General features: G+C 38.1%; 1 protein-coding gene across 1 annotated transcript in view; it reads left to right on the forward strand.

The window, feature by feature from the left end:
* TRPM6 (transient receptor potential cation channel subfamily M member 6) overlaps positions 1 to 23,289 on the forward strand; it is a 64,828-nt gene that overhangs the window by 13,491 nt on the left and 28,048 nt on the right. The window contains 13 exon segments of the mRNA XM_088536438.1: positions 2,035 to 2,169; positions 2,690 to 2,743; positions 5,075 to 5,215; positions 6,965 to 7,102; positions 8,133 to 8,413; positions 9,371 to 9,599; positions 10,179 to 10,334; positions 13,048 to 13,179; positions 13,913 to 14,041; positions 15,905 to 16,156; positions 17,076 to 17,250; positions 18,512 to 18,626; positions 20,355 to 20,554. Of these exon segments, the coding sequence (XP_088392564.1) occupies positions 2,035 to 2,169; positions 2,690 to 2,743; positions 5,075 to 5,215; positions 6,965 to 7,102; positions 8,133 to 8,413; positions 9,371 to 9,599; positions 10,179 to 10,334; positions 13,048 to 13,179; positions 13,913 to 14,041; positions 15,905 to 16,156; positions 17,076 to 17,250; positions 18,512 to 18,626; positions 20,355 to 20,554 (2,137 nt within the window).

Consider the following 23,289-nt stretch of genomic DNA (forward strand, 5'->3'; position numbering starts at 1 on the left):
ACATTATTCTGTAGCCATCTGAGAAGGAAACATATTAGTGTTTATGTCTATTTAACTAGTACTGAAATTGTATTAATGTTTTCATAAGATGGGTCCACTAACACCATTTCTGAATTAATTTCAAGACTGATGTTGCACAGACTGGGTTGTTACACCAATACACATTATTTTACACTTAGCAATGTGGAGTTTCACCACCTGGTCCCCACAATTTGCTACTACTTTACTGATGACTTCTGAAATCTTTTCTACAGACATTTCAATTTGACACAGTTCCTCAGATTTGTATGCCATAAAGAAGAGCTTTGATGTAGGAACTTTCCTGACATATTCTGTAGTGAGCAGTGAGGCAAAGAATTAACTTATGATTTCTGCAATAGCCTCACCTCCTTGAGTGTTTCTTTTATACCTTGATCATCTTTCAACCTTACAGATTCACCGGCAGTCCCACTGCTCCCCTTCCTCTGTTTCTGATGTGCTCAGAAAAGATCTTTGTACTTGTTCTTATCTATTTTGAATGAAAAAGGCTAGAATATCTCCTCCCCTTCAAGTGAGATGTAAAGAGCCCATAATAAACAATTCTTACATCTATCATTGCTTCTCCAAGCAAAAACTGGAAAGGTATATATTCCATTTTTTTTTTCTCTGTTAAGGAGGAAAAGGTCTTACATAAGATTTTTTCATACACTGTAAAGAAGCAAAATAAAACAAAACAAAATTCTAATTCTAACAATTCTAAAGCTCCTTTTTTTGACTTAGTTGAATTCTTAATTAACAAGTAGCAGCTCCCTCCTGTACCTGTGTACCAATCTGAAGGTCTATATTGCCTGCATGGCTGTAGTGGCCTGTGTTTAAGTTTTTTGAAATAAATAGGTGCGTAAGCAGCAATCAGCAAGAGACTGTTGTCGCATGCTCTCTTGATAATTTTTGTTATGTAATTAAGTATATCTAGGAAACATACAGGATTATATGCTGATTGTAGACATTTCTTCTTAGAGCTCTGATCCTAAAAAATCATTTGGTAAGGATTTTAATCAGCTGATACTATGTTTCTGCTAAAATGTCAGCTCAGTGTCAAATGGGCTTTGCAACAAAGAATTTCGTTATTGTAGTTACCACTTTAAACCTCTTTAGAACACACTGGCAGCCCAAGGAATGACTGACTGCTCAAGGAAATTTAATCTAGGAAGGGCCACTTAGTTCTGAGAGAAACATCGATAATTCAGCGGTGTTGTGCAGAATTTCTTTTGACACATGACCCTTCTGTAATGTTTACTGATCTTTTAATATTGCAAAAATCCACATTACACAAATGCACACATAAAGAGCCAACTTTACATACCAAGTTAGTGCTGACACCTGCCTGGGTTTTATGCCAAGATTCTCACGTTTCACATCAGCTGCATCTACTGAACTCGAGTATCCTGCAGAAATTTTATCTTCTTTTGCTGTCATAGTTCACCATGTTCCCAACTCCTTTGCTATTTTGCATTGAGAAAGCCTGTTAAGCTCTATACAAGTACCATGACTGCAGTGCTTCTCCAATTTGATACTGTCGTAGGTAGAACTCTTCTTTGAAGTGACTTTCAGAGAGTATCCTAACACAGATCCTTTATCATATTTGAAAAGATATCTACATTAAAGAATTTCAAGTCCTATAGGAAGATCCTGAAATACAGTACCTTGAATTGATTTTTGTCATATGTCAAAAAAGAAAGTTTTTTTTTCTCCCCATTTTCATATATTAGCTTCTAAAGTGAAATTGTGAGTTGGAATTGTAAGTTCCAGGTGACTTGGAAATGTATTGTTGGAGACTGACTGCAAAGTTAGATTAGTAGAAGTCTTCACAGATGCTGAGTCTGTGATTTGATGAGAGTGATTTTCTCTCCTCCTCTCTTTCTTATGCAAATGCCTCTTGCAGCATATTTTTTATTTTGGAATGTACACTTTAAACAAAACTATTTTATTTCCAAAAGAAAGTAATGTTTTTTTTCCTTTTTTATTTTTTTTCCTCTTATTCTTGTCCTTCTGGAGGTTGGTGCCTTGGAGCAAGCAATGCTGGATGCTTTAGTGATGGACCGTGTAGATTTTGTGAAACTGTTAATAGAGCATGGAGTGAATATGCATCGTTTTCTTACTATATCTCGACTGGAAGAGCTTTACAATACAGTGAGTGTTTGAAATACAGGCATACAGAATGGCACACACATAACCTGCAGATATGAATGTGTGGAGAGAATATTTTCCTTAAACAATTAGATAGTAAGGACACATCTTAAAGAAGGACTTTTGAAAAAAAAATGAAAATGAACTTTTTTGATGAGTTTTCATTGTAAAGTTAGATTTTTGGATTGTTGTCCTAGCTTTTTATTTTTGAACTCATTGAATCTGAACCAGACAGAGTACACAAATGAATCTCATGAAAAATGTATTTTGTTTTTAATTCAATTTCTGACTTACACTTATCTTGCTGAAAATGGTCTGCTGTTTAACCAAGGTGTTATCAAATGGTTTTAAAAATATGTCCATGTTTAACATCAAATAAATGCAGATTGGTGTGTAAATGATTCTTAAGAGGCTTATGAGGTTAAGACCTTGAATAACAGAGGCTTATTATTTTAGCTTTCTTTTACCATTTTGATTTTCAAGAATAGAATATGTTCATTCATTCTCTTCTTTCATATCACAGAAACAAGGACCAATAAATCTACTGCTGCACCACCTTATTCGAGATGTGAAGCAGGTAATATACATAGAAAAATCTGAAGAGAAAATAATGATCTTAAATCTCCACTGTCCAGCAGCACACTACTATTAGATGATACTGGAGAGTGTTTAGGAATAAAAGTGAGGTGTTTGTTACCACACTCCCATATCTGGTGGTTCATCTTCATACTGCTAATACTTTCAAGCAATTAACTAACCACTGAATGCTCCCAAGAGCACCATACCTCAATCTGAAAGCTAGAGAGTTTGTGTAGATGAGACTGTCTCTTTCTCAAGTTACCAAAGTGACATTATGCAGTGATTGTACAAAGGGCTTAGCAAATTAGAGCAGTAATTATGCTCACTGCTTTAATGTTTTTCTTGCCTTGCCTTGCCTTGCCTTGCCTTCTCTTCCCTTCTCCCAAAGCTAGAAAAGCCTTTCCTTGTTGAGCAGTGGCAGAAAGACACTGTGACAAGATGCAGTACTTTTTTGTGTGCTGCAATACCTGGGAGAACAGAAGGTGGCAGTGGATGACTACTGCATGGAGTGTTGGCTGCATTAGTAGTGCAAAGGCAGCCTAGATATTTAGCTACGCAATTAATTTGTTTCATACTTGTGTTATCTGCTGCAAACCCCAGCCTTGATTGCTCAGGAAGGTATGAGTTGTTCTTTGTGCATTTAGTCTCCACTATAGCAGATACCCACATTCAAAACTAGATTAGTAGAGTAATTCTTCCTGGGGTGTGAATACTGATATAAAACAAAATGGCAATCTGACTGTTCACAGAGTTGTATGCTATCAAGTACTGGTATTTTTGGTATGATTTTCATATTGTGGTTGTTAATGCCTATCTCACTGATGCTGCTGTGATGAGTGCAAGGGTATTCTGATCTTTCCAGCAAGATATTTTCTGTGCTGTCCTATACTAATGGGCATCTCTGGAGGCTAATTTATGTGATGAACCTGAAATACCTCTGTACTGATAATACATTCAGGTTTTTCAGGCTGAGGAGTCTCTCTTTCTCATTCGGATTGAAGCAATGAGCTCCTTGATATGATCCTGCTTCTTAAAACCCTTGATTTGGTTACCTCCTAGGACATTTTGGGAGGTCACAGCATGTGATTTGAAGGGACACCTGAAATAGAATAACAGGATTTTGGTGGAATGAGGATGAATAATTTAAAAATTTTCCACTGCAGTGGCTAAGATAGATTCACCTGGGACCTAGTAATGGGTCTAAATGTTGACTTTCACACCTAAGCTTCTGTAAGTATGTGTGAGTGATGTGTGCACAGGCTGTGCAGTCACAGTCTTTTTAAATGATAATACAGTGGCTAGGACACTCACCAGAGAATAACGAGCCTGAATTTTAGGACATAATCTGCAATACTATGACCAGTACTGCTGATACTTTGTGTTTGGGTAGACACATATGGGTGAAGAGAAGCATCTATACCTATAGGTGGACAAAAATATGTGTTTAACTCTGAACACCAGGGCTGGTAAGCTGCCTCCTGTGAGACTGCTTTTTGCAACATTCCCCTGGGCTGGATTTCATTAGTTGGTTGGACTGAGAGCTGTCTCAAAAGTCTGTTGAGAAAAGCTCTGGCTAATGAAGAAAATGGCTTTTCACAGTTTGAAAGGGAGAGGCTGATGGGACTATGTAACACCTCTGGTCTTGTCCATGCCCAGGCCTTTTTTTTTTTTTTTTTTTTTCACTTCCAAAAGTTACAGTTTAAAGATTTCCAAAGTTCAAAATTTTCTACAATTTAAAGTTGGAATGTAGATATTTATCAGAGAATTTGTCCAATACTCATGCCCTGGAATCACAACAGGGAAAAACTGGGAAGCAATGGTGCTTTCTGTGGAGGTGCTGAAGGTCTAGGTAATGTAAACACAGATTCTGTCCTAGTTGCCATGAAACTCTTACAAGAGACCACATCTCTTCAGGAATTATAAAACATATAAATATGTTTCATATACATTTCATTCATTTATGATTAAGCAATAATTAGGCTTAATGAAAAAGTCTTACTATGATAGGCTTCTCTTGTTACCAGAGAAACAACACTCTCTTCAACAGGCCTAGCTGTTGGTGGTTTTATTGATGGATCATCACCCTTACTGAATGCAGCTGAATACAGCTAGTCTTCACAGAGCCACAGAATGGTTGAGGTTGGAAGGGACCTTCAGAGGTAATCTAATCCACCCTCCTGCTTAAGAAGGGACACTTAGAGCAAGTTACCCTGTCTTCCTTCACTGTGTGAATTGTCTTGTGAACATTTGAACAGCACTACCAAATGCTTACATCGTTGGATGCTGCATGAAGTAGCATTGAAAAATCTTGTGACATTTGCTGTTTCAGAATACCATTCCATTGGATTACAAGATATCGCTGATTGATATTGGGCTGGTGATAGAGTACCTCCTTGGTGGAGCTTATCGGAGCAGCTACACAAGGAAACATTTCAGAATCCTGTACAATGATCCCTACAGAAAACACAAGGTAACATATACAAAATGGCCACCACTGATCACCAAGGAAAGCCAAAACACAAGATCTAAAAACAGCTCAGGTTATCATGGTGGTTTGACTGAAAAGTGTTAGTTAAATATATTACATGCCTAGTCTGTTTTGTGGATTTATTAGTTAGCTGTGATAAACTTCCCAATAAACCAGACAAATCTCCACCATATTACTACCCTTCAGAAGACTATTGGTGACTTAACAGTAACTGTTAGTTCAACAGGCTCCCCTTTTTGTCTGATAGACGGGTTGCAGTCTTTCCTCTGGAATTCATCAATAAAGATCTTCAGTTCTGTACTAACCAATATTTCCACATTTCTGAATGCTGTTTCTGCTTCTGGGTCTCTAGCTAAGTCATGGAAAAGTCATTGAATTGAGTAGGTTTTGAACTAGGCTAGGAGAGGATGTCAGCATGGCACAATAAAGACAGTGCAAATCCCTCACTCACCTTCTGAGCAAATATCTTGCCTTTTAGAAACCGTTCAGCAATAGCCTGGGCTCATGAACTGTGCTTGCCTGGTGGCAGTATTTTCTTAAAGCTCTGGTTGTCTTCTGGGAGGTCCTCTGCTGGCTATGCCAGACTGCACCCCGGATGCAGTGTTTCTACAAGCAGTGAGTTGCGTTCTCTGTATGTGCTATTCTGCACCTTCTGGGTGCTGAAGGTGGTTCACTATATGGCACTGTCTTTTATCATATCTGCAATCTCTTAGTATCACCTCTGCAAACAAATAACTTCAGTGAAACTACCTCAGAGTGATGGCCAGCAAAGGTACCAGTTCCCTTGTTTCCCCTGTTGATTTTCCAAATCGATAACTTGAAAACAGCTTGAAGTTTTCAATACATTACTCAGTTATTAATCCTCATGTCACAGTAGGAGTAGATTCACTGCAGAGATATATTTCACCTTCTCTCTTCACTTTTCAGAGTAAAACTAGACTACAGTGCTTCTGATTATGGTAAAACTGCAGCAAAACATAGTATTTCCTTCTGTAAAACAAAAAATATCCTCATCCCAGTGTCTTACTTCCACGACCGACAGAAATATTTGGTGGTTTTTAGAAGAAATGGCATTAAAAAAAATAAACTATAACCTGGAGTGAATAGAAAAGCTGCGATTGAGTTTCCTAGGCATCATTGATTAATTATAGTGCCTAAAAAGTGATATTTGAGCTGCTGTAATGCTCTGTGTGCATTACATCATGAAGTACAAACTGTGCAGGGGATGAGTGAAACTGCACTGACTTGTAATTGGAATATGAATGTGGACATGAGTGTTAATGATGCAGCCTGTAATGTTCTTCCTCCTGAGACAATACTGAGAAAAAATGCTCTGGGACGTCAGATATGCTGCCCTTCTGAGGAAATGATAAGCAAAAGTTTCAGAGAACTTCTGTTTCTTTAAGCATTTATGACCATTTTGGTAAAGGTAAGTCCTGAGAAAATGTTCCAGATTAGGTTACTTCATTCTGGTTATGCAAGGCCCTTTTAGTGGAGAAAATTATTGGAGGAATCACTATTTTGCCTTTTAGAGATTAAGAGAAATATCTTCCTTAATTTTAGATTGGATACAGGCCATTGCTTCCTTGATAGTATAAGCTCCAGCCATAATTACAATGATAACAAAAAATTTTCACAGACACTGTTGAAATCAGAGATAAAGAGAGGTAAACTTCATCCCTAATCTGCATTTCTCTTTTTGTGTTTTGTGTTGTGTACTTTTGGATCTAGAGAGTACTTTCCAGTTTTTCTCAGAGCCTGTCTCATCATTCCCTTCATCAGAGTAATCAAATGAGTAGCAAAATGGGATCCACTGAAAATACTTTGCATTCTCAGTTTTTCAGAACTGCACAACCTTACAAATACAAGGTAATGTAATTGTTTATCCCAGTCTTACTTTTGGTCACATCATGGTGCTAATCAGTTTATAGAGAGATTTATGTATGCTATTCAGGCTTGTTATTTACCACAATTCAATTTAAATTCCATGGAAAAGGTGTTTTACCTCACACTGTTCAAGAAATACAGGCCTTGCAATTTTAGTGTTGAATTCAAGCTCTGATTCCTCCCAGGACACTTTTAAACTTCTATTTGCATGTTGATAAAGCATTCATTCATTAAGCATATAATAATATAAAGTGTCTGAGCATACAGTATGGGTAAAAATTCTTCCTTTTTGGAAGCAATAATAGGAATTCTCTGCCTCATGATTGCTTATTAAAGTAGTTACAATAAGCCTTCTAAGCAGAGATATACTTCTGTTATCTGAAAAAGGATGACAGAATATTTTGTTTGTAAGTAAAGACCTTTCAAAATCAAAGTTCTCCTGTACTCTCATGTGTCAGACAAAACATAAAGTTAAATGAACTTAGCTGACTTTATTGAAATTATTCTAAGCCAAATGGAATCCATTATAGCACTGAGAAAACCTGAGATGATGGCTTTTGCTTTCCCTTTAATGGTGAAATATCTAGACATGAATGCATAGCAAGTTTACATTACAAATGTGGCAGAAGTAATAAAAATCACCATTAATTATCACAAGTCTGTTGCATATTTCTATCTACAGATTGCTTTTCTCTCCTGTCATGACGCAACTGCAAGAAAATAATAAAAAATTAATACTCTGCTGTCAAGAGGATAGGAGACTAATTAACAATGCAGGTTGCAAATGTCAAGAGTACAGATTGCTGAGAAATGGGTGTTTTTACTCCACTGATGCAAGCAACTTCTTACAGTTGATGATCTGAATGTGATCCTAGCTATGGTTTAGGAATTACATCTATATAATGATCAAACCATTTGATATTTATAATTCAAATCTGCATGCAATTTTAATCACATGAATGTGAATCTCAGCAGTTCATTGAGATTTTCTATCCTTTAAACAAATTTATAGGAAAGACCCACTGCTTTCCACAAGTCTAAGAAGAAGTCAAAAGAGTTTATAAATTTTGCAGAAGACTGTGAGACATCTGGCTTTATTTACCCCTATAATGACCTCTTGGTTTGGGCAGTATTAATGAAGAGGCAGAAGATGGCAATGTTCTTCTGGCAGCATGGAGAGGAAGCGATGGTCAAGGCTGTTGTGGCTTGCAAACTCTACCGGGCAATGGCACGTGAAGCTAAGCAAAGCAACATGGTGGATGACACTTCAGAGGAGCTTAAGAAGTACTCAAAGTATGAGTTCTCCCTTCCCTTCAATTAATAAAGATCTGCAGCGCTTAGCATGGTTAGACATTTTTCTAAACCACTAAGAGCTTGTCAGATTTGAGGTGCCACAGAGTATAAAAACAATACTTTCAGCAATCCAGCATTTATAGTGTATAATGGGGCTGCACAGCCTCATGGAGATTTAGGGAACACTAATAATGAAAAGGTCAAATAGAATATAGAATTCTCCCTTAGAGCTTTGCTTACCAATTTAATGTGATAAAAAGTCATATGGTATACCTGTGTTGAATTTCTCAAACATGCTGTGAATGCTAATGGACAGACTAGAGTCCTGTTTTGCATAAGATATAAAGAAAAAATACACTAGAATATCTGGCTGAAAAAAATGACCTGGAAGTTTTTTTAAAGTCTGTAATTTCATTTTCCTTTCCTTTTTGTTTTTTTTTTTCTTTTTTTTTTCTGTTATGACCTATTGTATGTTTTCATAATCACAATGCCTCAGATTCAGAGTGCAATAAGATGTTCTGTCTTGTTTTGCACAGAGCTCCAAAGATCCTTTTAAAAGAAGGCATATCTTCACTGAGCAGACTCTCCAAAAAAGATGTGTAAGAACCAGTGTAAAAGAAAGAGAGTTGCTCTTGCTGTTCACAGTCACAGCATGTCTGTTGTCAAAGGAAATACACTGCTCTTTACAGGATCCATTTTGATCACAGAAACAGGTTTTGGAGAAAGCCAAATCAATCTCAGACACACAAATTAGGATCACACTAAATCTTGTGAAGAGGAGTAAATATTTAGACATTCTCTGAGTTATATTTTCTGGGTATATTGATAAAGAAGTGGGAAAAATCATAGAAGTCATGTAATTGTTGAACAGAGCTTTCAAAACAACCTCTATGCACCAGTAATTTTGAGTTCTGATTGAAACCTTTTATATTGAATATTACTTCTTTGATGCTGTAGAGAATTTGGACAGCTTGCCTTAGATGTGCTGGAGAAGGCATTCAAACAAAATGAGCAGATGGCTATGAAGTTGCTGACCTACGAACTGAAAAACTGGAGCAACTCAACTTGCTTAAAGCTGGCAGTGTCTGTGGGACTGCGGCCTTTTGTATCCCATACCTGCACGCAGATGCTGCTGACTGATATGTGGATGGGACGCCTGAAGATGAGGAAGAACTCCTGGTTTAAGGTACATCTCTTGCTTTTGCTCTTCCTGTCTGTTTAGATGCTTTATAGATATCTCCATAGCTATGAACTGATTTACTGCAGCTTCAGACAGACATACTTTGGCATGGATTGGAATTGATGTACATCTGCGGAAGAGAAGAGGGCAAAGGAGGACAGTTCCTACTGCTGTTTTATTTTTTTGAGAAAGGGAAAATAGCTGGATGTTATATGATGAGAATGCATCTTCAAAGCTTTCTTCATCTGTTCTATTCCTTCAGCACCCTCCGCACTGCCCCGCAGTACCTGCTTCTCTGGCAGGCCTTCTGGCAGGATGATCGTGCTGCTGATGTGGACAGTGGTACCTGCAATATCCACAGATACCTCTAACTCTCTCAAAAGCCACAAAATAGTCAACAGTAATGTATAACACACTTCTCTAGAGGTCGTAAAAGTGGGGTATCGAATTTCTTGCCTCCTCAGCTTCGTACAAAGCCTGGATTTTTGCTCTGGGTTTGTGCTGGCACCATGCACAGCTGACTTTGGCCACAGGTCAGTGCTATTAGTGCCAAATAACTTACTAAGTCTTATGTTTCTCTCTTAGGTTATCATAAGTATTCTTCTGCCTCCCACCATCTTGATGCTGGAGTTTAAAAGCAAAGCAGAAATGTCTCATGTGCCTCAGTCCCAAGACTTCCATCAATTCACATGGTACCATGCGGATGAGAGCCCACCTAGCCCTAAAGATACCTTGTCCCTGGTTAGTCTGCAGTGACTGGTAATTTGTGTCTGTGTGTTCCTTTACCACAGTATACTTCTGAAGGGAGGGGATCACCTGGAAATGTCAGGACCTGCATCTCAGGAAATAGGTCTTCAATCCCTGATTCAGATGCAGACTCCATGTGCTGTATTGGACAAATCACTTCATCTGTCCTGAGTGTCTCTTTCCCGTTTGTAATACACTGAGAATATTTTTCCTGACTTAACAGTTTACAGGAGTGTAACAAGGTTATCGTTTACTTTGGTTATGCAAGCATTACAGGGTATACGGTCTACTGACGATACAGATAAATACATATGTAACCTGTATCTGTTTAATCTGACGATGGTTTCATATCATACAAAATTGCATCTATAAAACTTGATTCAGTTTGCACAGTCAAGCATTCCAAAGTAGGGAAAAGCCAGCACAGAGAATATCTAAGAGTGCAAAAGGCATCCCATGCCTCTCCACATCACTTTTACTTCCATTCTGCTCAGCCAACAGCCTCTGCATACTGGCACTTACCCTCTCTCCCCTCTCCATTCCCATCTTTCATTATTAATCTTTCCTTGAGATATCTGTACCAAATTATGTCACAACCCTTCCAGAGGCGAAGCTCCTGACCTCCTTGTTCAAAAGAAGAGAATCTCTACTGCAGGGTTTTTGAAGCCTAGTAAAGACATCATTTAAATCACAGGAGGTTCGTTCTGCTTTTGATTTAATTACCTGAGCTGAAACCTGAAACACTCTGCAGGGAGCTGTAGTTGTTGAAAAAGTCCTTCTTAAGCCTGACTCTGCATAGTCACCAGCATAGGTGAAATCTTGGCCTTTTAAGAACTGAATTCCTCCAGATTTCTGCTAAGCAGAGTTAAGTACCTGTCATTTTCCTCATTCTCTACAAAAGTGTCTTCAGGACTGAAAATTTCCAAAAGTTTTGGATCTGAGGCCTGCAGCAGACACAGAGAATTTCCATCCAAATAGGCAAATGTGGGTGAAGCCCTAACCAAGTGAAAGCAGAATTGTCAAGTGAGAGGTGTCAGGCAATCCTGCCTGCTCTGCCTGCAGCCGATAAGCTTTGTGGATGGCTTGGGACCTTCTCCATTAGATTTCAGTTTGTGTAAAACAAAAGCAAGTGGATAGTTCTTGAGGAAATTCCCAGCAGTGCCAGCCTGTCGATACCACACCTGCATTTTCTCTCTCTGATGCAGAATAATGCTTGAAGCACTGAGCTCCTGCAGTGCCTGTCTAATATAGTCAGTTCAAAAAGGTTTTCTGTGGTGTTAGGTAGCAGCTATGATACAGAGGAGAGGCCAATTATAATTATTTGTAGCAGCGATTCCCTGCAGTCTGGAAGAAAGGAAGAAAAGCAATGTGTGTAAATGTTTGTCTGACCTGCCTCAGACAGAGGTGCTTCCTTTCTGACCCAGCAGTAAGGTTCACTTCTTGTTTTATGTAGTGTAGAATGGTGTTTAAAATATAAGGCTGAGCTGCTGCTTCTTAAATACTGCAACAAGAAATGCAGTAAAAAAAAAAAAAAAAAAAAAGGGAATTTCAACACTGTATATGTTCCACATGCCACAGTCAAACTGACCTACTGTGGCTGGAAATCACACTTGTTCTCAAAACAAATTCTCCCCTTCACTCGGAGAATCCAATGTTCATTCTGTATATCAAATTCTCTCTTTTTAACACACTTCTGAAGTTAAGGTGATGCAAAAATTGCAGTTTTCTCCAAGTTACCTGGGGAGATGTTGCATATTAAGAATAAGCCTCCATGTTTCAAGAAAAATGCTAGTAGACATCATAAAAAAATGATGTCTACTAGCAGTAGATTTTAGCACTGCTACTTGACAAGGCCGTTGACCAATCCTAAAAGAAAGCTAGGCCCAGTAGATTTGTTAGCTGGGCCAACTATGAGCTGTTGATAGGCCTTTGCTCCTCCATTTCCCAGAACCCCCTGCAGTAGCACTTGGTTTTCTTGTTTGCCCATTGCTGTGGATCTGCAGCTTTCCTTAAGGTTCAGCTGAACCTCACATATTTATACCTTCAGTACTCAGAAAAGTGTTAAACTCTGGATGTGGAATCAAGTATGTTTTTTTCTTTCTTTTTTCTTTTTTTTTTGTTGTTGGAGATAATAGGGTTTTTTGTGTGTGGGTATTTTTTTTTTTTTGGTATGTGGCTCCTTGTAAGGCTTTTTGTAAGAAAGTATTTGCTTCATCATGTTCTAATCAGGCATGCATCAAAAATAGCAATTGGATTGCATGTTTATAATTTCACTGTCCTGACATTTTCTGTGTGATTGTATTTTGTCTTTACAGTGCTCTGAACTGTGGCACTTTTTCCCTTACGTTGGACTCTCTTTTGTCACACTGGGAGTTTTATTCTTATTTTTCAGATAGGAAAGGTAAATTAGTGGGATTAAGTCACTTCTTATAAAACTTAGAAAATATCTATGTCACAGGTAGGAGTGGGTTGAAGTCTACTGATGCCTAGTACAATGCCTTTGACTGCAAAAGCAAACTAATGATTATACCAGAACAGTGTGTGTTAATTATTGCAAATGAGAGCTTGCAGTGGGACAAAATCAGGGTCTTTCTATCTTTAGAACAAGGCCTAAATGTCTGTGCCTGCCTTCCTGCTAACATGACACAACTTTTACAATCACAGACCATGTTTTCTTGCTTTTAAAATGCTGTTTCCTCTTAAAAAGGATTATGATGTGGAGACCGCGCCTCAGAAGTCTGATGAAAGCCAGGTGGACAGTGGTCAAGGAAACCTTCCTGGAACTAGAAAAATCTATGAATTCTACAATGCTCCAATTGTCAAGTTCTGGTTTCACACGGTTGGTCATTGCACTGGAACTCATACTGCTGAAGTCCTCTTTTAAAGCTTTCAATGTTACTAGGGATTACATTTACTTTGTCTAATACTATTTTACAGGAAGTTGAAGGGAAGACATTTGAATTTTTTCCTCACAACATTTTTTTTCAGACAGTATTGTGCTGCAATAAAAAAATCTGATGACAGAGGACTAAAATAAAATCCCAGCACAGTTTTTTTTCCCAGTAGTTAATTGGATCTGTAGAGATAAACTTGATCTGACCTTAAAAAGATAAAATTTCACACATATTCTTGTCCCTTTCTTTTGAAGCTGTTTCTTGAAGGAGTTAATTTTGATATATGTTATAGTTTACTATAGAGAAATATGGATTTATGAAATCATTTTCTTCAACAAACCCTGTATCAGCAGAATCTGTGATCTTTAAGATTTCAATGTGAATAAACTGTTATTCCTTTAAAAGGTTTTGGCCAAGGTCCAAAGTGGATATGCACTGCATGCCGCTTAGTATCATCTTCTGCTTTATTTTTTAAGCACTGAAGTGCCAACTTTCAAATCATGTTTATCAACAGCTTTGGACAGCTTGAGGAAAGATTTTTGGTTCAAAAATTTGATAGTGTCCCAGTAATTTGAGGGCATTTTCTCAGGTGAAATACTTGTTAACATGTTTGCAGATATCTGCTGGTTTTTTGTTGCAGCTCTCTGTGCATCTGGAACATGTAGTATTGTTTTGTAGATGGCGTACATGGCTTTTCTCATGCTCTTCACATACACCGTGTTGGTAAAGATGGAACCGAGACCTAGTGTGCAAGAGTGGCTTGTTATTATTTACATTTTCAGTACTGCCATAGAAAAAGTCAGGGAGGTAAGTCTTCTTGCAGTGAATTTTGCAAGGCATGGGAAAAAATATGTACAATGTTTGTTTACTTAAAGACAACTACTGGGGTTTTCCAAAAAAAGTTTTTCAAAGTTTTTGAAAAGTGTGCAAGTTATTTGAAAGTCATAGTGCTAAAGTGGGGTGTTGGACCCTTGATGTTGGCATCAGTTTCTTAATTTTTCGGCATAGACCATTAATCTTACCAGAAATTGTCTTTAGATGTTGTCAATTAACAGATATTACATACAAGATATACTAGGTGTCCCCAACAAGTCCATCTGACCACCTAGAAACAAGATCAGAAAAACTCCATCAAATTTTAATGATGTACTAGCTGAACAGGGAAAAAATACAGTGATCTGTTAAAATTAAACACCTTAACTGCGGTTGATTAAATCTGAGTTTCTGAACCCACCTTGCACTACAAAGCTGAGGCCAGGCATCTATGTATTTCCAAAATTATTTTATCTGATCAAACATACCTTCAGTGTGGAATTGGCACATAATAATCAACAGTATTGTGAGGTATTTTTATATGATTTTTGTAGTACTGTACTTTTAGGAAAACACTGAAAAAAATCAGTTCTGAGGGAAGTATGCTGTTAAAATATATCACTCAGAAGAGTGTGAAATCTGCAATAGAGGTAAAGTATTCTAAGGGGCAGCAGAAATCTTGGTGGATTGTGGAAGTTCTGTGGCTGCAGCAGACAAAATTGAAAAAAATATATACCCAGGGACTGTTTCACTGAGAGTAAAACTGGATCTGCAGTAGCAATTGCTTTAGAGATCCCTGCTATGCTATTGCATCCTGTTGATCAGCATCTTCTTTCTATCATTAACTCTTACTGGATACCTGGAAGTTGATGTCTCCTACGTGTGTTTCTTTGTCCATGTGCTAGTTGCAGACTCGTAGAAAAGACTTCGTAGGGCATGGTGTCTAACATGTGCAGCTAATTAACTGCCGAGGGCCTTCCTATATGTGATTGCAAGCCCATATTTCCCTAGATTGTATCAAGTAATTGTTAAAGGCTTTTTTTAGGTGTTTGCAACCAGCTATTCATGTGGGTTAGTCCAGTTGAGTTCAGACGGATCAGTTGTTCGTGCAAATGTGTTCCTGTGCGTAAATTCTTGCAGGATCAGGGCATAACATTTCAAAACCTCTTTCATTTGCTACTTATCGGTGTGATCTTACATAGCATTGCATAATTGGCCTCACTCACGCAATGTGTAAAGGTTTTATTTACGACCTCCCAAAGATTCCACTTCACACATTTGCTCAGTGAAGCTTTAAATCCCCTCGGGGCACCTCAAGAGTTCAAGGAGCGAACATTTCATTCTTTACCTTGTTAGTTGCCTGTGTTCCTTTTTTTAGCGTGTCCTTGGCAAAATGCAAGGATCTTGCTTTGTATTTTCAGTCTAAAGTAAGATGCATTCATTATTTTCCTGTCAGCAAGGTTAGATTGGCATTTTCCATGACTTAGGGGCTTTTCAAATAGCTATTGCAGGTCATGACCATTCCTCTAGAAAATACTAATTTATAACAATACGTATGCATAACAATTCTGTATTGCCTGCGCCTTTCAGCTGAGGAATGTGCTTTTCAGTGAGTGGGTTCAGTAGTAAATTTTCCCTTGGAAAGATCTATTGTATTTACTTGAGCATTAGGACATTACAGCTTCAATACAAATCTCAGGAGATAGTGCATTGCAGCAATAATATATGCAGTCCTGCTGAAAAGAGAAATAGAAATACGTTCCCAAATATCATGAAACTATTCAGATAGAAGGATTTTAAAGAATGTATCTGTGATTTTAATGGAGCTTCTATTGTTTTTTTCCATGTTCCGCTCAGGTGTTCATGTCAGAGACTGGAAAATTCAGTCAAAAAGTGAAGGTGTGGATTTATGAATACTGGAATTTTACTGATTCTATAGCTATCATTCTGTTTATGATTGGTTTTGCCTTGCGCTGGTTCACCCCACCTGTTCAAACAGCAGGGCGACTACTTTACTGCTTGGATATAATATTTTGGTACGCACGGCTCCTTGATCTTTTTGCTGTGAATCAACATGCTGGCCCATACCTGACAATGATTGGGAAAATGGTAAGTATAACACTCACGAAAAACATCTTTGTAGCTGCAGCATTTATCGAGGAACTTGTAAAGGTCAGAAATAAACCCAGAAAAGAATGGAGGCCAAACGAGAGGTGACCTAATAAGCATATATCATAGCAAATATATTACTTGCATTACTACCATTCTTTCTGTTTTTGTGAGTTATGTTCAGATTTCAGTTCTCTCTAATTAATTCATAACTTGAATTTATTCACAAAAGCCATTTTCATTTAGTTCCTTAGAGAAGGATTGCATTTGATTTGAGTTTCTGATCAGGCTTCACAATAGGAGGAAGAAAAATCTCTGTCTCTAACAGACGGGCTCACAACTATACATAATTCCCATAGCTCATTTCACATTTTGATTCAAATAATTATACCCCATTTTTAGCAGACAAAATTTCTCTGAGATCAAAGTTTTTTTTTCTTTTGGTGTCAAAACTGTTGCTGAACTGCTGCCTACTCTTGAGGGATATTTACAGATTCCCTCTGTAATTTCCCTCAATTATTGGGAACTATCTTATTAATACTTTTATATTCTGTCTTGCGTAGTAATTCTGGTTCAGTGGTAGAACATGAAATTATTTTCCCTCATATTCCTTGCTCTCTGTTTTGAAGAACTTACAACCAAAGAAAAGAACCAGCAGAAGTCTCTGCATTATTCAAATCCCACTTAAGACCTTAAAAGGGTTGTAAGTGATCATGACCTGCGGACTTTATTGTCCAGAATGAATTGATCTTGTGAGAACATGTAGGTAATCTGGTTAATGATAGAACAGTTTTCTTTCTTCTAGTAGATTAGATTATTTACATTTTTTTTTATCCCTATACGTAGCATCTGTGATTGATTCGTCTCCCTAAAGTGGTATATCTCCTTTACACATAATTAACATGATTTTTCCATGCAGACAGCAAACATGTTCTACATTGTGATCATGATGGCCATAGTCCTCTTGAGTTTTGGAGTGTCACGAAAGGCAATTCTTTCACCAGAGGAGCCTCCTTCATGGTCTCTGGCACGAGATATTGTGTTTCAACCCTACTGGATGATATTTGGTGAAGTCTATGCTGGAGAAATAGATGGTAGGTAATTTTCACAAGACAGACTGCAAACTTAAATTTAGCATGTGTTTAAATGTTGTTATTTAAAGCGTGGACCTCGTATTGAATCTATTCTTACTCAAATGATTTTCATTCCAGTATGCATGGTCTTAAGTGGTTTAATACTGTATGAATAAGGTGAAAATGTTAGCTTCTTTGTTTAAAATGAATGAAAATTAAAAAGAAGGTACTCAGATACTGCTTAGTGGTGGCTACAAGTAAAACAGAAAATAAGACAAACAGATACAGATATTTAAGTTATATAGCTTGGTTTTGGTCTGATTCATTTATATAATAAAGCTTGTTGCATCCATTATTGTTGCTGATACTATATATAGATACATACACTATATATATGTATGTGAAACAATCCCATGGTGACTATGTATCTTCAATATGAGAAATATTTTTCAGAGTCAAAATATTTTTAATAAAAGGACACTGTGAAATCTCACAGTTTAATCCTTTTAATCACTTATTAGTGCTAAACCTTAAAAATTTTGAAATGTCTTAAATAAAAGAATGATTTCTTTAATGACTCTGTTTCAGAATTTTGTCTGCATTTAGGGCTACTGATTTATGTATACATATTATGTATGTACTGCTTTATGTATATATATAGTATATATATTTTATATATATGTATATTTTGAATTTCATCAAAGACAAAAATTAAAAGTATTTTGGCAATTTAAGGATATGAAGAGGGATTCCTTAGTTTCTACAAAATGTTGCAACTTCTCACAAATTTTCATAGGCATATATCCATTTGCACACATGTTCATATGATCTAATGGAAGATACACAGGAATCATACTCCAGCTTTGAAGAAGCAGGCCTGTGGCCTTATCATTTCCACAGTGGAGCTGCTAAAAGTTTTATTACTTGCTTTAATAACGGATGATTTGGATTTCAATTTTCTTGAGTGTGTGCCATTTCCAACATATATTTCAGTTACATCATTTCCCCTTAACAAGAAGTCCATTGGTATAAGAAATGATGTTTAAGAAATTGCATCTAAAGTTTTCTTATTGCAGTGGAAAGTGTGGGACAGCAGTGTCGTGAAGAAGCCTTAGTTCATCTCATTTAGGTGGAGATAGACCCTTTAGTCAGAAATTAAGCAACATAACTCTATGGCTGTTAACTGGGGCTGTGATGTTTCTTAATGGTGCAAATATGGAGTCCCTACCATTGCTTGGCTGATGTCCTTGCTAACTGTGGTCTGTGTGTCCTTTACTTTCAGTCTGTGAATCCGACCAAAACTGTCCTCCTGGCTCCTTCCTTACGCCGTTCCTCCAAGCTGTGTACCTCTTTGTGCAGTACATCATCATGGTCAACTTGCTCATAGCTTTCTTTAAGTAGGTACCATGTCATATTCCTGCAAAAGCAAAGCCAGCTAGTAGGTGATCCATCAACACTTGTGCAAGTGTGCTCCACAGGCTCTGTGAGAGGCATGCTGATGAGGGTTTGCTACCCCATCTTTCAAGGGGTTCAAGCGAATAAAAGAAAAATGGATCTAGTAGGACTGTGAGAGGAAGGGGATAAGCTGTTTTGCCATTTAAGCAGAATCTGAACATGCAGTGTGATGAAGGAAAGAAACAACTCCCCTTGGCAAACAATCATATTAATTTAGCTCTGATGTAATTCATTCTTCATTCCTAAAATTTATCCTTCTTGCGTTGACTGACTACATAATGTACATCATAAGATTCATAACAAAGAAACACCTTAAAGTATTTAAACTGGCAGGTGAGTTGAGGAGACATTTGAGGGAAGGGGGTGTGTGTAATGTTTTGCCCCTAATGTTTTTGTTAGGGGTATGCTCTTCATCTCATAAATAACTTCAAAATGCTTGTTGTTTGCTACAAGCTGATGTGTTATAGAACTGAAATTTACTGCAGTGGTTTTAAATCTCCTCTTTTAAATGTCTGCTCCCAGAATTTTTTTTGAAGTTTTATTGATAACTTGGTAGAAAGCCCAACCTTTTCACTTTTAAGAAGGACTCCCTGAAAATATTTCCACTGCAGTAGATTAAGTTTGTCCCAAATATGTTGATGCTAAAGAACAATGTATACAAGTATTAGCAGAAAACAAACTAATCCAAGATTATTTTTGCCCTAGAGTTCTAGTATTTCTAAGGAAGAAAATTCAGCTTTAAATTTAAAAAAAATTCAAATGAAGAAATGTAATGATTAATATTAAAGAGAACTGAATGATAAAATTTCATTCTATTCCCATTTCAAATTAGAAATCTCTTTCTTGAAATTGTGACATTATATTTTTTTAATACACAGATGTGAAATTGTAATTTGAATTATTTCTAGATTTAGACCTTGCACAATAATGACATGTTAAACCTTCTGCTTAGTCATTTGATTCTTCTAGAAGTGATACCAAAAACGAGTATTAGTAATAGGTTTAATTATGCTCCTAGAAACAAAGCTGGTGTTTTTGTAATTATATGTTGGGCGTGAAGGACTCAGGTAGGATTTCTATTGAAATTAAAGCACCAGAAAACACAAAGTTGCTTACCTGAACTGGAGGAGCTATGATAGTATGAGAAATTGTTAGGTGCTGCAGCAGAGTCAAATTTAGTATAATTCATGCAAAAAGCACCCTGCCCAAGAACTGCCTTTGCAGCTACCTCTTGCAGCAGTTGTTTTATTTTGGGGAGAGTGCTCTGAAGAACAGCAGGACCGGTTTGTTAACACGCTTCCTTTAGCCTGACTTATTCATTTAATCTGGTTCAGACCAGCAGACAATGCTGAGTTCCCAGAAAGGCTACATATTATAGTTTAAATACTCTGACTGAGATTTTCAAAGCCACTTCAGGGATATTTTTTGCCCAGTTGCCATTAATTTGAATGGGAATTGGTTCTCCAAATCTTTTAGGCAGCTTTGAAGATCTCATCCTCTGTGCACTAGCTGCAGGCATGTGCTGCTGCTCTGTTAAATGCAAGTTGCTAAACTGATTTACCCGACTGAAGGGACGGGCCTTTGTCAAATTAGTTCTGTAGACATGCTATACTGGAAAGATTTCTCATAGGAATGTTTTACCTCCCTTCCCCCTTTATCTCTCTTCTCAGTAATGTTTATTTCGATTTGAAATCCATATCAAACAAGCTCTGGAAGTACAATCGTTACCGCTACATTATGACCTACCATGAGAAGCCATGGCTGCCTCCACCTTTCATCCTCCTGAGCCACATTGGGCTCCTCATCAACCGCATCTTCCACCATCAGCCCCCAAATGAGTTGGACCAAGAGGAAGGCGATGTTGGACTAAGTAAGCAGGGCAAAGGCGGGGTGGGGGGCAAAAGGAAGATCACTTCGTAGCTGAGCTCTTCCCCCTCTGCCCCCCCCCCCCGCCAAAAAATTATCTGGGATAGTAGTTGTTTAAAAACTGAATTTTACCTGCCTCTCCAAGTACTCATTTAGGGCAGTGCTTTGTTTTGTTTTTGTGTTTCTCTTTGCCACATATTGTGAAGTGTGAAAACGTTGTTTATAGAATGAAAAAATTAGGTTCTGAGTTTTAACTTATATCATTTCCTGGCAGCATCATTTCCTGGCAGCAACCAAGTCATGGTTATGATCTTATTTTCAATGGAGCTGGCCTGTAAACTCCTAAAGTTGTTGCAGAACTGTCCTGGCAGAATAACATCAAGTCTCTGAACTGAACTACATTGACAGCAACTTTTTCTGTAGGATAAAACGTTATTTTCAAAGAAAATAAGTTACACTGGAGATACATTTTTTTTGTACCTTTGTCCCGAAAAAAAATGAACAGATTCACAGACTTTTTTGATGACCTTATGTTTATTTTTTCTAATAATTTTCACTGATCTTTTCCCTCTGTGCTCACAATATCCAATTAAGTTTTCATTATTTTTCCCTGTCTGGATCATCGCTCATCAGCACGTGTGGTTTGTATGGTAAAACTGTAAGTGAAAACAACCCAAGTAGAGATCAGACTTCTGCTTTCGGTTTCTCCGTATAGTAATGATAGTCTTATGAATTAGGTAAACTAAAAAGTAAAAAGTTAAGGATGCTTTGATGTAAGGCAGTAATGTCTATAAAAGATGGTTCAGGAAACTTAGTGGTCTCTGACCGCTAAGCCACATGTGAGTGGAAAGTTCCTTCCTGACATTTTGGCATCAGCTGGTGTTGTGAAAGCTAATATTTGCGGACCCATTTCTGAAACAATTAACAAACCTGTTTGTATATGTATAGGAGCTGTGAAGGTGGAATTCCATTAAAGTACATGAACCTCTGAGTGGGCAGGATTAGTAGAAAGAAACTCCTTTGTGCTAGATAAGTCCACCATCATGCACAAAATAATGCCTGGATGTTATACAATTTGCCATACTTTATAGCAGTATGTTACAAAGTCGTTTAAGGTAAGGCCCAGAACAATTGCCGCATAGCCCTTGGTAGTATTGCATCTTGCTGGGGTACAGGGAAGCAGCAAGAGCATCACGATGCCATGTGATGGGTGCAATTGCATGAGCAATGCAACGAGAAAGTCACAACAGAGCCCAAGGCCAGAAGACATCAAGAGATGGCAGATTAGGGGACAGGAGCTTCTTACCTGCTTGCTGCCATCCCTCTGTGCACCAGTCCTGCTGTTGTCACCTCAACCCTTCTCACTTTGGTGCTCCTCTGTCCCCCTGTGCGTAGGTCCTTCCCACGCCTCTTCCTGGTGATGCCACCTTCCTGTCTCACTGCTGCCAACTCCAGTCACGGAGCCATGAGCAGCTCCCAGTCACTGTTGTAAGGGGAAGTGTGAGCACAAGTTGCTGGGATGGGATGGGACATGGACTCAGCGGAGAGTTCTTGCTGGTTGATGGGACAAGGCACGGGAGTGAGGAGGAGGAAGGGTGATGGCTGTAAACTTACCTCTTGAGAGGCCAGGGATGTTGGTCTGTGGCATTGGACACCCTCATCCCTTTTTTTTGGAGCATTGTTGCCTAATAAACGGTTATAGTTGGGGTATGGTTCGTTTAGGATTTTCTCTGCTGGACATGAATCCCTAAAGATACCTGCTATGCTTTCAATCAGTTACACAGTTCAAATATGAGCCGGATTAGTCAATGCTGAGCCTTGACTGCTGCTCCTGGCCTTGGCTCCTCTATCACAGCGGGGTACAGCATCCTTCCTTCCAAGTAGCACTGTTCTTTTTATGTGTGTGCATAGTATAAGTGGCTAACTCAGCACGAGTGTCTTACTTATAACGTACATTAGGCTCCGAGAAGGCAAGAGAGTGCTGTGCTTATCTAAAAAGATGGAAGGCAGCTAGTACCTTGCCCGGACCCTTTCTTGGAAAGAGATTTTTTTTTCCTTTCCATATACCTTTGTTTTTTTTTTTTCTATATGCTTATGCATTGCTTGGCAAGTGTCTTAAATTTTGTTGTGGTGGGAATTAGTTGGTTTTAGCAATGAGAATCGAGTGCCACCCAGTGGAGAATCAATGAAAATACTAAGGTAAAATCTTTGAGGAAAGGTCACCAACAGGCTAGAGAGGAGGAGATCTGAGCAGATGATCACATCTCACGCACCATGGTGAAAAGGACCCTGTGCTACTATGTATTGCTTCCCTGAGGGGTTATCTGTTGCAGCAGGGTCTTACAACTTGTAGAAAACACTGGCATGCAGTGTGTCACAGCTGCTCCTGTGCACTGGAAACTTTGGTACGCAAAAAGAAAAATAAAGAGGAGCTTGGAAGATGTGAAGCTGGGATCAGGGAGGTAGCTAAAAACAAATCCTCTTTAAGACTGACCTGCTCTTCTATACCATATGCACTTCTTGTATTTGACCCGCTCTCTCAGGAGTCATAGGTTGGCCTCCTGGAAAAACAGTCAAATGAGAAGCCTGAGCTGGAGTTCAAAACTTTTAGATGAATTCCCTTCACCCCAGTGAAAAGAATATTTGTTCAATATCTTGTTCATATAAATATCTGAAGCAAGTAGTCAAGAAAAAGCTTTGTAGCTTTGTTTTCTTGAAAAGATGATAATAGGTGAACAT

Source organism: Tinamus guttatus, unplaced genomic scaffold (genome assembly GCF_059628265.1).
Source record: "Tinamus guttatus ecotype Peru unplaced genomic scaffold, ASM5962826v1 Tinamus_guttatus_pri_ptg000672l, whole genome shotgun sequence".
Classification (NCBI taxonomy): Eukaryota; Metazoa; Chordata; class Aves; order Tinamiformes; family Tinamidae; genus Tinamus; species Tinamus guttatus.